This window comes from Theropithecus gelada, chromosome 5 (genome assembly GCF_003255815.1).
Source record: "Theropithecus gelada isolate Dixy chromosome 5, Tgel_1.0, whole genome shotgun sequence".
Lineage (NCBI taxonomy): Eukaryota > Metazoa > Chordata > Mammalia > Primates > Cercopithecidae > Theropithecus > Theropithecus gelada.
Window position 1 is genome coordinate 96,089,144 of NC_037672.1, and position 12,687 is coordinate 96,101,830.

Here is a 12,687-nt window from a genome sequence, read left to right on the forward strand (position 1 = left end):
GATTATGAACAGATGTAAATGACTTACTTGATGTTTTATTTTAGAATAACAAGCATCTTCTAAAATAAGTCTCCACCCAAAAAGCTGAGGCTATCATTACGGAAGAGACTTAACACTCTAAAACTAAACCTTGACATGCTCTTCAACACCTCAAAAGTTACTCCACATCTCTGTACTCCAATTTCTTCATCTGTCACAAAGATATAATATGCTTGGAAGACTCTGTGGGGTGCTTACAAGAAAAACATCATTAGTGAAAAGCTCTGTTAAAAATGCAGATTGCTTTCACCTTTTGCCAGGGACTATCTATTACTGTGGACATTAAAACAAAGTGACCCATCTAAATAAGTGAAACATTTTGGCAATTTTATGGTGGGTGAAACATTATTTGGTTTTCCAACTTCTCCCCACTTGGCTTCATTTCAGTCTGTGGAGTGTATCATCAAGTGAGAATGCTTCTGCGCCTTCATACTGCCTCACAGAGGGAGTGGCCAGCCTAAGCAAGCCTATATTCAATTACTTTCCCCACTTTATACCTTTCTTACACTTTTCCCATATGACACTTTCATAACCATATTTAGCTTTCTTCCTACCATCTCCCTGTAATTCAAAAGGCAATTTAGATTCCCATATGGTTGCTATCGAAGCTAACAGATGTCTAGCAAATTAAAACAAAAATTATGACTTATAAACTGCTGATGTATCATCATTCCAGAACATCTTGCAATTTATAGTGAATCATAAGATAAGGCTTCCTACTTGATGCCCGCCCCCCCTCCCCACCAAAGTTTCCTGAGTCTCCCTCCTCTCTGAATTAAGCCTCGTGGAAGCAAATTAGAGGCAAGATCCTGCCATCAACCCTGAATAAACCTGCACTTAAAGACACAATGTAATATCTGAAAGCATATCAAAAGAGAAATTTGGCCTCAAGTATCTGAAGCTTTTCTAATCCTTTGTAGCAAAGAAAATAGAAAAATGACTTGGTTCCCCCAAATCATTCCACGGCTTCCATCGAGTTTTTTCCTAACAAGTCACTATTGAATCCATTTGCCTCATCCTCTTGCCAGACCTTAAAGGTATTATCATTACCTAGTAGTAATGATGTCAAAGTACTAGACTAAGGCATTCTAGAAGTTCTATAGCCCTGTATGGAACCAGTATAAAATCTGGAGAGAATAACAATAATGATATTCACCATTTGTTAAATATTGAAATATTATGCTGAGTAAAACATGATCTCACTGAATCTTTGAAACTACAACACCATTAATGTTATCTTTCCTTTATAAACAAGAAATTAAGGCTCAGTGCCTTAATACAGTAGACTATATTTTTCAAAGACGGCCACAACCTACATGACCTTCTGCAACGCGACCTTGACACTTCTCCATCAAAAGGTGGCTTCTAATTCTTCACCCTTTGAAATTGAGCAATCTGCATGAGTGCTTTAACCAGTGGAATAGATAAAAGTGGCACTGACAGTTCTCAGTGCAACCTTAACTGGCTGGAAGCTTCTTTAAGACTTAGAGACAGGAAGAAGCCACGTGTAGGTGCTCCAGCAACAACTCTGGCTAAGCTCCCAGCAAGCATCAGTTGCCAGTCATATGAGTATACCATCTTGGGCATCCTGCCCCAAAGGGCCTTCAGATAAGTCCAACTCCAACTACATCTCACCACAACTGTGGGAGGCCCCAAGTGAGAACTGTCCAGATGAGCCTGGCCAAATCACAGAACTGTGAGCTATAATAATAAACAACTGTGTATTAAACAACTAAGCTTGGAGGTTATGTAGCAATAAATAACCAGAATATTGAGATCAATTTACTTGCCTAGAACAGTTAAGTATCCAGAATCCAAAAGAGTCAAGAGCCAGAATCCAAAAGGGCAAAGTATCTATTAATGATGAGTGATGGGACGTGAGGTTCAGTACCCAAAAGAAATGACTTTAAAACAATACCCTCTTTCTCCTCCCTCCCCTAAACCCAAAGCAGTCTCAGGGTTTTCTGACAAATGTCCCAGTACGGTGACACCCTCAATAAAATCAATCCCCTTCTGTCTTGAGTTGTTCCAACATATAACACAGAAAACAAGTTTTTCCCCCACCACACTGTGATAACTAATGAGAAAGGAATCTGTACAAGATGTTGACTTTGTTACTCAGAATATCATTACAACTGTTATATAAAAGGATTCAGATTTTATACATGAAGCTGTAATTCTAATAATAAAAATATATTTAATGACTCCCAGGACTACATCTGAGATTCACAGTAGGGAGAGAAAAGCACGGATACTATACCAGGAACTGAACAAGCCAAGAAGAAATTAGTGAAAGGTTTTTTGTTTTGTTTTTTTGAGACGGAGTCTTGCTCTGTTGCCAGGCTGGAGTACAGTGGCGCGATCTCGGCTCACTGCAGTCTCCACCTCCCGGGTTCAAGGATTCCCCTGCCTCAGCCTCCCGAGTAGCTGGGACTACAGGTACCCACCACCACGCCCGGCTAATTTTTTGTATTTTCACAGGGACGAGGTTTCACCATGTTGGCCAGGATGGTCTTGATTTCCTGACTTTGTGACCCATCCGCCTCAGCCTCCCAAAGTGCTGGGATTACAGGCGCGAGCCACTATGCCCGGCCTTGGTTTTTTTTTTTTTTTTTTCTTTCTTTCTTTTTTTTTTAAATGGAAGGATCTTTGAGGAAGAAATGAAAGCAATAAAACTAGTCTTCAGACAAGTCTCCCTAACAGAAAATGTCTATAATTTATCAAATGTCCTGGGAGTCATATACTACTTCTGTTATATATTCATGGCCAAACTCTATTTTTCTTCTCCAGCATACTGGAACTCAAGAAACTCATTCTGTGTAAGAACTAGAAAGAACGTTATAACTTGTCCAGTTCCTTCAGTTTAACAGCTGAGAAACTGAGGCCCAGGCAGTTAACTAACAAAGAGCCAAACTGTTGATCAGAAAAAGAACCAAGCTCTCGGTGCTGGTGCCACCATATGTTCAATTTTATTTTACCAGAACTATACCTGTAAATGTCACCAGTGTGTATGTCAAATGTAGTCTAGCAGTTCAGTGTGAAAATGAACAATTAGGAAACCATGCTGTTGGCAATCTCCTCTTCATAATTGTATTGGAGTAGCACCGAGTCTGCTGTTTTTGGCAATCACAGACAGGTTGGTGACTCTGTAGAGAGCAGAAGTGTGCAACTTTTCAGAAGCAAGCTGCTAAGCTACTGACCCCGGCTTTTCAGTCACTAACATCTTAGTCTGAATTACTTTAACCAAAACCATATGGTTGCCTTTCTGTTGATCATCACTAGAGACCATGGTATTAAAAAGCAGGAAATTTAAATATGGGGTAATTTTGGAGCAGAGAGCAGGACAGGAAAGGTATGAGGGAGTATCTGAGAGAAAGGCTTTGGGCACAGAGAGGAGAAGAAGGGAAGGCAAGAGGCAGGCTAAGTGAACGGCCCTCATAACGAAGATATCCACTTAACAGTTCTGCCTGGGGCAGCTGGTTTAGTCCCATAGCCTAGGTCTCCTTTCAGGCTTCCCATACTCACTCACCCACTTATGAAGACCTTCACAATCAGAAAAGATGCGGCTCTATTCTGAACTTCTCCATGCAAGCACTCTGCAATTCTTTGAAGCTCTCTACAATTCCAGGGGTTTTGCTGCAACCTAATCCATAGAAAGGGCTAAATTTATCTCTGTGCACTCTACAAAATTACAGCAAACTATGAGGGAAACAGGCCCAAATCCTTTTACTTCCTTACCACCCCCTGCTAGGAGACGGCAGAGAAAGTCCCTGGGTGCTTTTTGTTGCTGGGGAGCTAAAATGTGCAACTTTTAGAAATGTTCAAGTAGAAACAAGAGGCCTGAACTCACTATCCCAAAAAGAATCAGTACCAGTTCGGTAGTCCGTGCCTCTCCAAGTCACAAAGTTTCAAGTTCCAATCAAATCAGATGATCTTATTCAAAAACGTGACTACCCACCACTTTAAAACATTTTCACAAACGGAGAAGGGGTAAAGAAAGAAAATAATTTCTTCTTCCTGTATTTGTAGCAGTGTTTAATTGCAAGGAGGTGGGTGACTGCTCCCGGCAATCATGCACAACGCTGGCAAAAAACTGCCTGTGGAATGATCGGATATGACATCCATTCATGTATCCCCTCATTATCTTTATTAGTCCTGAAGACAGATGACATGCTGCCACGGAAAGTGGTCTCCAATCCCTTCCATTTCCCCATCACAAAGCATACATGACCAATGCAAGGTACTATTATGGAAAACAGAAAATAAAATAACCTGGAAAGAGTGCGGTACAAAAAAAAGAATATGAAGAGCCGTATTGACAACTATTCTCACAGATGTATATATGTACAGCAAACAGCCCAAATTAAAGGAGAATCCAAATAAATACATTCCGTGTTCAAACTGCTGTGAATAATTATTGATCCTGCAGTTGGATCATTGTTTACCTCACACTGAACAGCAACTTAGAGAATCCCCCACCCAGACAGCCACCATCTTTACTTTCCATGGAAAAGGGGGTGCCCATTGAGGAAGAGGATGAGATGGGATGAGAAGGGGAAGAAAAATAACATGGTCTTCGAACCAACGTTTTCCCCTTGTCCTGGAGAACTCTTTGTCTGGCTGCTGAACACGTTTGCCAGATCAAAGAAAAGAATCAAAACAAACAAAAAGAGCAGGCGTCCCAGCCTAATTACAATAGGTGCCCAACACATTGCAGTCCCAAGCAGAGCATAATTTGAACCTTGTGTTAAAGCATTTGCTCTCTCGGTTTCCCAATGAAACATGCCTCGCACACCTCCTCGCACACCTTCTCCTTCTCCAAAGGTTTTCCCAAAACGGCCCGCTCTGTGTCACTCCTGTAAAAATGAGGACGTGGGGCACGAGCACGTTGAAATATGTGTTGACGGTGACTTGTTATTATCCTGGCAATGATATATACATATAAATAAATCTCTCTACCCCGCACGCCCACTGGCCAGTCCATTACGCACAAGGAGCGCTTTCCAGCTAAAGAGGAGAGCGTGCAGGAAACGTTATTTACGTGCACATTACAGAACCATATACCACAGCATCTGCATCCTACACAAAGCCCGAGATGGTGCAAGAAGATACACGCTGAGCATGGCACAGACCAGCCGCGGCAACACAGAGCCAAGCCCTCGTCCAATCAGATCGTTGTTAGAAGGTGGACCTCAGGGTCGGCTGCGCCCGATTAGCCTTCCCTATTATGACACTACGCTCTGCCCAACATCCATATCCCACCCGGAGCAAATCCAATTCGTGCGGTTGCTCATTTCTCAAACTGCCGAACCCTTTCTTTTATCTGCATCCCTGCTATTCGTTCCTTAAAAAGCCACCAGAAGGCCTCGGTGCCCCCTTTCCGCCTCGGTTTCTCTTTTTACCTCTTCCCATTCCTCGAAAGGATTAAATGTTTATCTCTCCAACGCGCAAGCTGGAAAGGCGGAAGGCGAATGCCTCTACGCTGCTCCGGCAATCGCCTGCGGGGCTGCGAAAAGTAAAGGCAACGAGCAACGTGGGGGAAATCGTCGCGAATCGATCGGCCACAATAGTTGGAATTCCAGGAGCACTCCAACTTACCCAAAATATGACATTGAAGCCAAATATGAAGTATTTGATGCAACAACTGACTTCAGGACCCTTGTAGTGCTTCCCGGACATCCTCTGGGTTCATGAAGACACTTGCCCCGGCAGCCCGAGTTTGGAGCCCCGAAGCACCGTTGCTCGGAGCAGCCCGGCGGGGAGCAGGAGCTCAGGGACGCCGCAGGGGGCCGCAGCGCTGGCGGCCCAGGCTCAGCCGCGCGGGGACCGACCGGCGGAGAGCGGCTCCCGCACCTCCAGCCCCTCGCGCGCCGAGGCCGCTGGAGCCGGGGTGGCCGCGAGCGAGCGGGGAAGCCGCGCGCTGCAAGCCCAAGCCTCGCCGAAGCTAGCCCCGAACACAAAGCAAGCGCCCGCGTCCGTGCGCCAAGCGGTCGGTCCGTCGGTTAGTCCCTGGGCTTCGGGCAAAGGCAGCCGCTGCAGATGCTGGCTGAGACGCCGCTCGCTTGCTTGCTGGCCCGCTCGCGCGCGCCCTCCCACCCCTCGCTCCGCCCGCCGCTCGCTCCGCCCGCCCTGCCGGCTGCTCCTCCGCTCGCGCCGCCCGCAGCTCCGCCCGCCGCCCAAGCCTTGGCTAGGCGCGCGCGCGCACGGGGTCGGGCGCTCCCGGGCGGCAGTGGCACCACGTAGCCGCCTCCTTCCACCGCTCGTTTTATCCCCGCCCCTTCTCGGGCCAACCCCGAGCACCGCCGACCCCGAGCGCCGCTGCGGAGTAGGTAGAGGGTGGGAGGGTGGAGGACCACAGGCGAGAAGGAGAAGGAAAGGGCGCCCGGGGAGCAGCCTGGCAGAGTGACTGGGATTGATGAGCGGCCGCAGCTCTGGAGGGACGCGGGCAAGAGAGTCGCTCCTCGGGGAGAGGGCTGGGTGAGTGAGGACCTGCGAGCCACCCCCCACATCCCTTCCGGGGTAGCCACACTCGCGCCCCCTCCTCCACAACAGGCTTCTGCGGCTAGAGAAGATGCGGTGCCACTGGACAGGGAAGGAAACTAGTCGTGGACTTCGCTGAATAGAAAAGGGGGTAGTTGGGGAAGGTGGAGAAAAGAGCCACGGGAAGTGGGAGGAAAGGATGAAGGGATGGGACGTTGCAAAGAAAAGCTTCCTTAATCCGTGTGACTCTAACCCAGCCTCCCCACCTACCGGAGAAATGGGTTTTATCCTAGAAATGGGGAGGAGGAAAAAGAGATGGCCCAAAGGAGTCCTGGCCCGGCATACAATCCTCGCCCTAGGGTCTATTGCAACCACACAAACCCGAACAGCGCACGCTCCCCCCTACCCCGACAGAATAGTGCCTAAGAAACCTGCCTGCCTCCTAACTCTAGGAAAGAATCCACAACGGATTCCAGGGAGCTCTTCTGGGGAATCTGAATTGGGTTTTTGGATCACGAACCATTAAGCTTTTGAACTCTGGGGAAGAATAGAACCGGTGGCTGGAAATTGTTTTGGAACCCTACCTGAGCAGATGTGCTCATTAGTTGCTTGTTCGCCCTCCTCCTGGAGCACTTTCATAGGTGTTGGCAAAGCAGGTACCGGTATTTCATGGAAGGAGAAGAACCGCCCAGGACTGTGTGTAATTGTCTATGGGAATATTTTTAAGGATTCAAAAGGCTAGAAGGAGGTGAGATCAAAAAATTTTTCCAGCACCACCCAGTGCAACCCGGTCCTGGACACAGAAATCTAAAACGCTCCCCAGATGATACTTAAATACTTGAGTTTGAGAGCCTCTAGTTATAAGGTTTCCCTACGTAACAGCCTCTCACTGTTCTCGAAAACTGGCTAGTTGACAACCGGCAGTCAAGTTTTGTCTAGTCAAGAAGCTACTTTTTCCTGCAATAAAGCACACTTAGAGATAGTCCTGGGCTTCAGCAGGATTGAGGCTATAGTAAGGTCACAAGTATGAACCAGGTACCCACAGAGATGGGAGGACCAGGAGATCCTACTCATTCAGTACCTCAGAAGCTATGACACGGGATAACAGTGACTTCAGCCTTTTGGATGAAATAATCCTCTCTCCCTCAAAAGTGCTCTTCACCCACTCGAAACACAGGCCATACTACCACCAATCTGGTAGACTTCAAAAGTAAGGTCTTTCAGCAGCAGATTTCCTCGTTCACAGGAAGGCACTGACAAGCTTTACCTAAGCCTATTGGAGCTATGTTGTAATTCTGTATATAAATAGAACAGTCGCTGCAGGAATACTGGATGAGTCAGAAGAAAGGTCTGTCCTAAGCTGATGTGACACATTTCAAAAGAACCAGAAATTAGATGGAATTGATGACTGAGTTGATCTCTAAGTGGATTTATCTTTGAAATAAAAATCGCTGGATATCCCATGTACCTCACCCCACACCCTCCCCCATTGTCAACATCCCCAACCAAAGTAGCACATTTGCTGCAAATAGTGAACCTACATTGACAGATCATTATCACCTAAAGTCCATAGTTTACATTAGGGTTCACTCTTGGGGCTGTATATTCTATAGGGTTGGACAAATGTAGAATAACATGTACCCAACCTTATAGTATCACAGAGTATTTTCACTGCCCTAAAAGTCCTCTGTACACCACCTATTCATCCCTTCCTCCCCCCAGTCTCTGGCAACCAGTGATGTTTACTGTCCCCCTGTCTCTGTAGTTTTGTCTTTTCCGGAATGCCATATATAAGGAATCATACAGTATGCAGTCCTTCTTTCAATTTTGCTGTGAAACTAAAACTGCTAAGAAAATAAAGTCTTAAAAAGAAAAATCAATGGAGAAGGGAAAGGTAAGATAACTAATCGGTAATTTGGAGGGGTGTGGAAAAACTAATTGAATTATCTAATTTTATATATCCAAAATAAGTTCTAGGAGGATTAAGGAGTTAAATATATTTTAAAGCAGACCAGAAGAAAAAATATTTGTCAAACCTCTGAATAGAAGTACTTCTCAACTTAGAGGCAATAGAAGGAAATAATCAATGAATATGATTGGGTAATATCTTAAACACTTCTACATGTCCAACTTTTTTTAGTGTAAGCTAAACCAGAAAAAAATATTGGCAGCAAACATGAAAAATAAAAACTTGAATATCTATATTATAAGTAGGGCTCATAGAGCTAAAGTAAAATTTAGAATCACAGTGATTGAGTATAAACAGAAAACAAACCATATAAGAAGAAATCAAAATAATATATGGGGAAATTAGTAATCAAAGAAGTATACATTAAAACTAATAAAGATACAAAAATAATGAGCACTGGTTAGCACATATATTGTTGGTGTCTTTATGAAACAGTATGTCCATTTGGAAAGCATTTTGGCTGTCTACAGCAGGTCAGAGTGCTCCTACATTTTGACTCAGCAGTCCCTCTTCCGGGAATCTACCCAAAGAAATACCCCAGCGATGGAAAAAGTTATATACTGCAAGATGTATATCATAGCATTATTTATATTGAAGACTTGGCCAGAAATTAAAGATCAGAGAGTAGGGGTGATATCCAATTCCTTGTAGTTACTTGGACCACAGTGTTTCTTCACATTCTGTGCCTCTGCACATGTCATTTGGAGTTTCTGCCTGGGGCATTCTCCTTGTCTCTTGTCTGTGAGCTGATTCCTCTTACTCTTTACTACTTGGGTTCAGTGTCTGGGAGGCTCCTTCTTTATTCCCTCAATACCCGCTGTGTTCTTCCATCCCAGCACTTAAAGGCTGCCTGTAAGAACTTGTTTACCTACCTGTCTCCTCAATCTGCTGTGACTCCTTCTAGGGTGTGACTTAACTCTTGGTAATCTTAGAATCACCAGAGCTCTGCAGATATGGCAGGTGGTTGATAAATATTTATTAAAGGAATGAATGAGTCATTTGCTCATACTTTTTACAGCTCTTGAAGATACTACTTATAGAGGATGTGGCATATATGAATACATTATAATGTTATTTTTTTTTTTTTTTTTTTTTTTTGAGACGGAGTCTCGCTCTGTCGCTCAGGCTGGAGTGCAGTGGCGCAATCTCGGCTCACTGCAAGCTCCGCCTCCCGGGTTCACGCCATTCTCCTGCCTCAGCCTCCCGAGTAGCTGGGACTACAGGCGCCCGCCCCTGTGCCCGGCTAATTTTTTCTATTTTTAGTAGAGACGGGGTTTCACCATGGTCTCGATCTCCTGACCTTGTGATGCGCCCACCTCGGCCTCCCAAAGTGCTGGGATTACAGGCGTGAGCCACCACGCCGGCCTATAATGTTAAATTTTAAAGGCACTATATATGGAATTATCTCCAGTAATATTGTTAAATTTTAAAAGGAACAAAAACAGTGTACACAGTAGGCTATTATTTTGTGAAAAGATAAGGTCTGTTGGCAAAAGAATATCCATACACATATTTCCTTGTTAATGGGTATGCTATATATGGAAGAAAACAAAATAAACTGGTAACAGTGAGTTAGCGTGGAATGGGAGGCAAACTGGGGGACTAAAGATATTGATGGGAAAGAGACCTGTTTTATTTTTAAATAATCCCTTTAGTTTGTTTTTGAAATTTGTAACATGTATATGATATACATGTTTTCAAAAATAAAGCAATCTACAAAATGGTATGCAATTGTATGAAAAAAAGTTAGGAGTTAATTTTTGCCAAATAATAACAGTTATAAGACTGTGGGTGATTTTGTTTTCATGTTTCTGGTTTGCAATGTTTAAATGTGGTTATATTGCTTTTACAATTAAGAAGATAAAATTATACATAAAGATGTAAGAAAGTAAGTAATCATATTCATTTCACACAACTCCTTCACAACTCAATAAATGCTGATCTATTTTAAGGAGAAAAGGAGAGAAATTTTCTGTCTGAATACTGCTAAGGCCACCTCCCTTATAACTCTGAGGTTGAAAAATGCTTAATAAATTTACCTACTGACAAGTTAATCAGCCCTTCAAGTGGCAGTGAAAACAGGTAAAGCGTGTTCTTCTAATAGTTGCCTGGCTGAGGAGCAAGATATGACAACAGTGTTTTAACCTAAGACACCAAACTTAACGAGCTTGTCTGTCTCCACCTGTGCTTTATGGTTCCCGCCCACCTTCCTGCCTCCCTCCTCTTGGGCTCTGTCATTGTCTGCCTCTCTGCTCCTCTTTTTCTTTTGCTTCTCTGTAGCCGCCCTGCTGGTTGCCTCCCCACCCCTCCTGCCGCCTTCCTCTCCGAGCCCTAGCAGCTGTGTTCAGTGTCCCCCTCTTAAAGTAGTCACATGCTCTGGGAAGACTGGCCCTCTGCATCACACCTGGCAGTCCCATTCCTCTCGCTAATGTGTGGTTCAGGAATGGGCAGGTGGCCCAATTCTGATCAACAAGCCATGAGAAGAATCTGCTAGAGGTTTCCTTGCATCTAAGAAATGATCTCTTTCGCCCTTGGACTTGGTTGGGTTTGGATGTGATGCCTGGATCCTCTACAGCCTGATGACAAAGACCACACCAAGGATGGCAGACTGGAAGGATGAAAAGAACCGGGGCCTTCCAGCCTTTGTTGTATGGTTGACTTAACCAACCTTAAAGGTCGCCTTACCTCACGACTTCCTGTGAGATGAGACAAATTTCTTGGTTAAGATACTTTGACAGGGGTTTTCCGTTTCGTGCAACTGAAAGTATCCTGACTTAAACACCTTTTGAGGCTCTCCCCCAAGCCTTTATTGATTTTCTCCTCTTGAATCACCACCAGCATTTCTGCATTTCTCTCAGTACCACGTTTTTTCTATTCCCCGCACCCCCCACCCCCTTTCTTCCCCAGCTGTTTCTGTCTCAGACAATACAGGGAAACATTTTAGGGTGTCTGACAGATCACACCCACCCCTTTCTCAGACCTTCGCAACCACAAGGTGCTCTCCCACCTCCAGCCAGGTTTGTACTTCACAGCTGATGGGGTCCTGGTAGATTCAGGCTGGGCCAACCTGAGGGTCTGTCTCAGTAACAAAGGGAACCTGCCATCGGCTGAAGTGCAGGCAGTGTTTACCCGAGAGCTGGGGGTGGGCCCGCATTTCCAGGAGGAAGCCAAGACTCTCCCTCATCCTCTGCAGAAAGAGGAAGGAAACCTAAACAGAGAAAAACAGTAGCAGAGTCTGACAGCCTGGGTGCCGTGTATGGTTGTGCATTTTGTGCTATGAAAGGCTCCTTTCCCTGCTAAATTTCAAGAGGCTTCTAGATTTCAAGAGGACTCTGTCTTTGAGGTCTATGAGATTTTTAGATGGAATCATTCATCACATCCCATTTGGGCTTTAGCTACTTTGAAGTGAGTATCTCAGATTTTCAAATCAAAGAACCTTGATTAAAACAAAAGGTCTTCTCACCTCAAATCCTTTATGAAATGAGGTCAACTTAAAATACTTTTTAGTTAGCTATGATATAAAATTAAACTATATTTTTGCTATAGTTAATGAATTAAATACTGTACCTTCTGTTCATTGGTCGAAAAGTGAGCAATTAAATGGTCTATTTCTCTAACAAAACAATTAACTGATCGCTCAGGATTTACCACCTACTGTGACCCTCTTGCCCTGTGCCCACACATACCTACTAAAGACCAGTTTTCAGATCCCCAGGAACAACATAAAATAGGGCATATCTGTCTTGTAAATATGATTGAACAAGCATATGTAGAGCACAGTTGTTTCACTTTTAAAAATCAATTATAATCATTTGTACAATAAAATGAATTCTGTCTTTCACACAATATGACAGAGCAGTAATTGATCTTTTTTTAATTCTGCCATTCCACCTTCTGGTAATAGCACCTCAGCTTCCTACTGCTTTGGAGATAGCTAGACCTGTGTGGATCAAGGCACTAGGCCCTGATGTTACCTTACCAGGGGCCAAGCACATGACACAAGTTCAGCCAATTAGAAGCTTACTTCCTGATACTGAGCAGAGCAAAGAAAGAGACCAAAAGCCACCTGGAGTTCATTTCTTGCAGTCCCTGGACAAGCCTGAAGCTGCCCTTGAGACCTTTGGGAACCTCCTGATTCTTCTGCCTTCCCTCTGGTCCCATAAGCTAGCTGTCAGGTTCTAACTGAGATCCAAGTTCCC

General features: G+C 44.4%; 1 protein-coding gene and 1 long non-coding RNA gene across 3 annotated transcripts in view; one reads left to right on the top strand and one right to left on the bottom strand.

The window, feature by feature from the left end:
• Positions 1-6,152, bottom strand: part of TSPAN5 (tetraspanin 5) — a 180,184-nt gene extending 174,032 nt beyond the window's left edge. The window contains exon 1 of one of the 2 annotated variants that reach the window (XM_025385120.1): positions 5,638-6,152. In XM_025385120.1, the coding sequence (XP_025240905.1) occupies positions 5,638-5,718 (81 nt within the window). In that variant the 5' untranslated portion in view covers positions 5,719-6,152. The remainder of the gene's footprint in view (positions 1-5,637) is intronic. The other variant, XM_025385121.1, reaches the window with a different exon arrangement.
• Positions 6,153-6,394: 242 nt separating this feature from the next.
• Positions 6,395-12,334, top strand: LOC112625387. The gene is made up of 3 exons (XR_003119579.1): positions 6,395-6,516; positions 8,285-8,413; positions 10,769-12,334. It is a non-coding gene; the product is annotated as an uncharacterized LOC112625387 (long non-coding RNA).
• Positions 12,335-12,687: the final 353 nt, after the last annotated feature.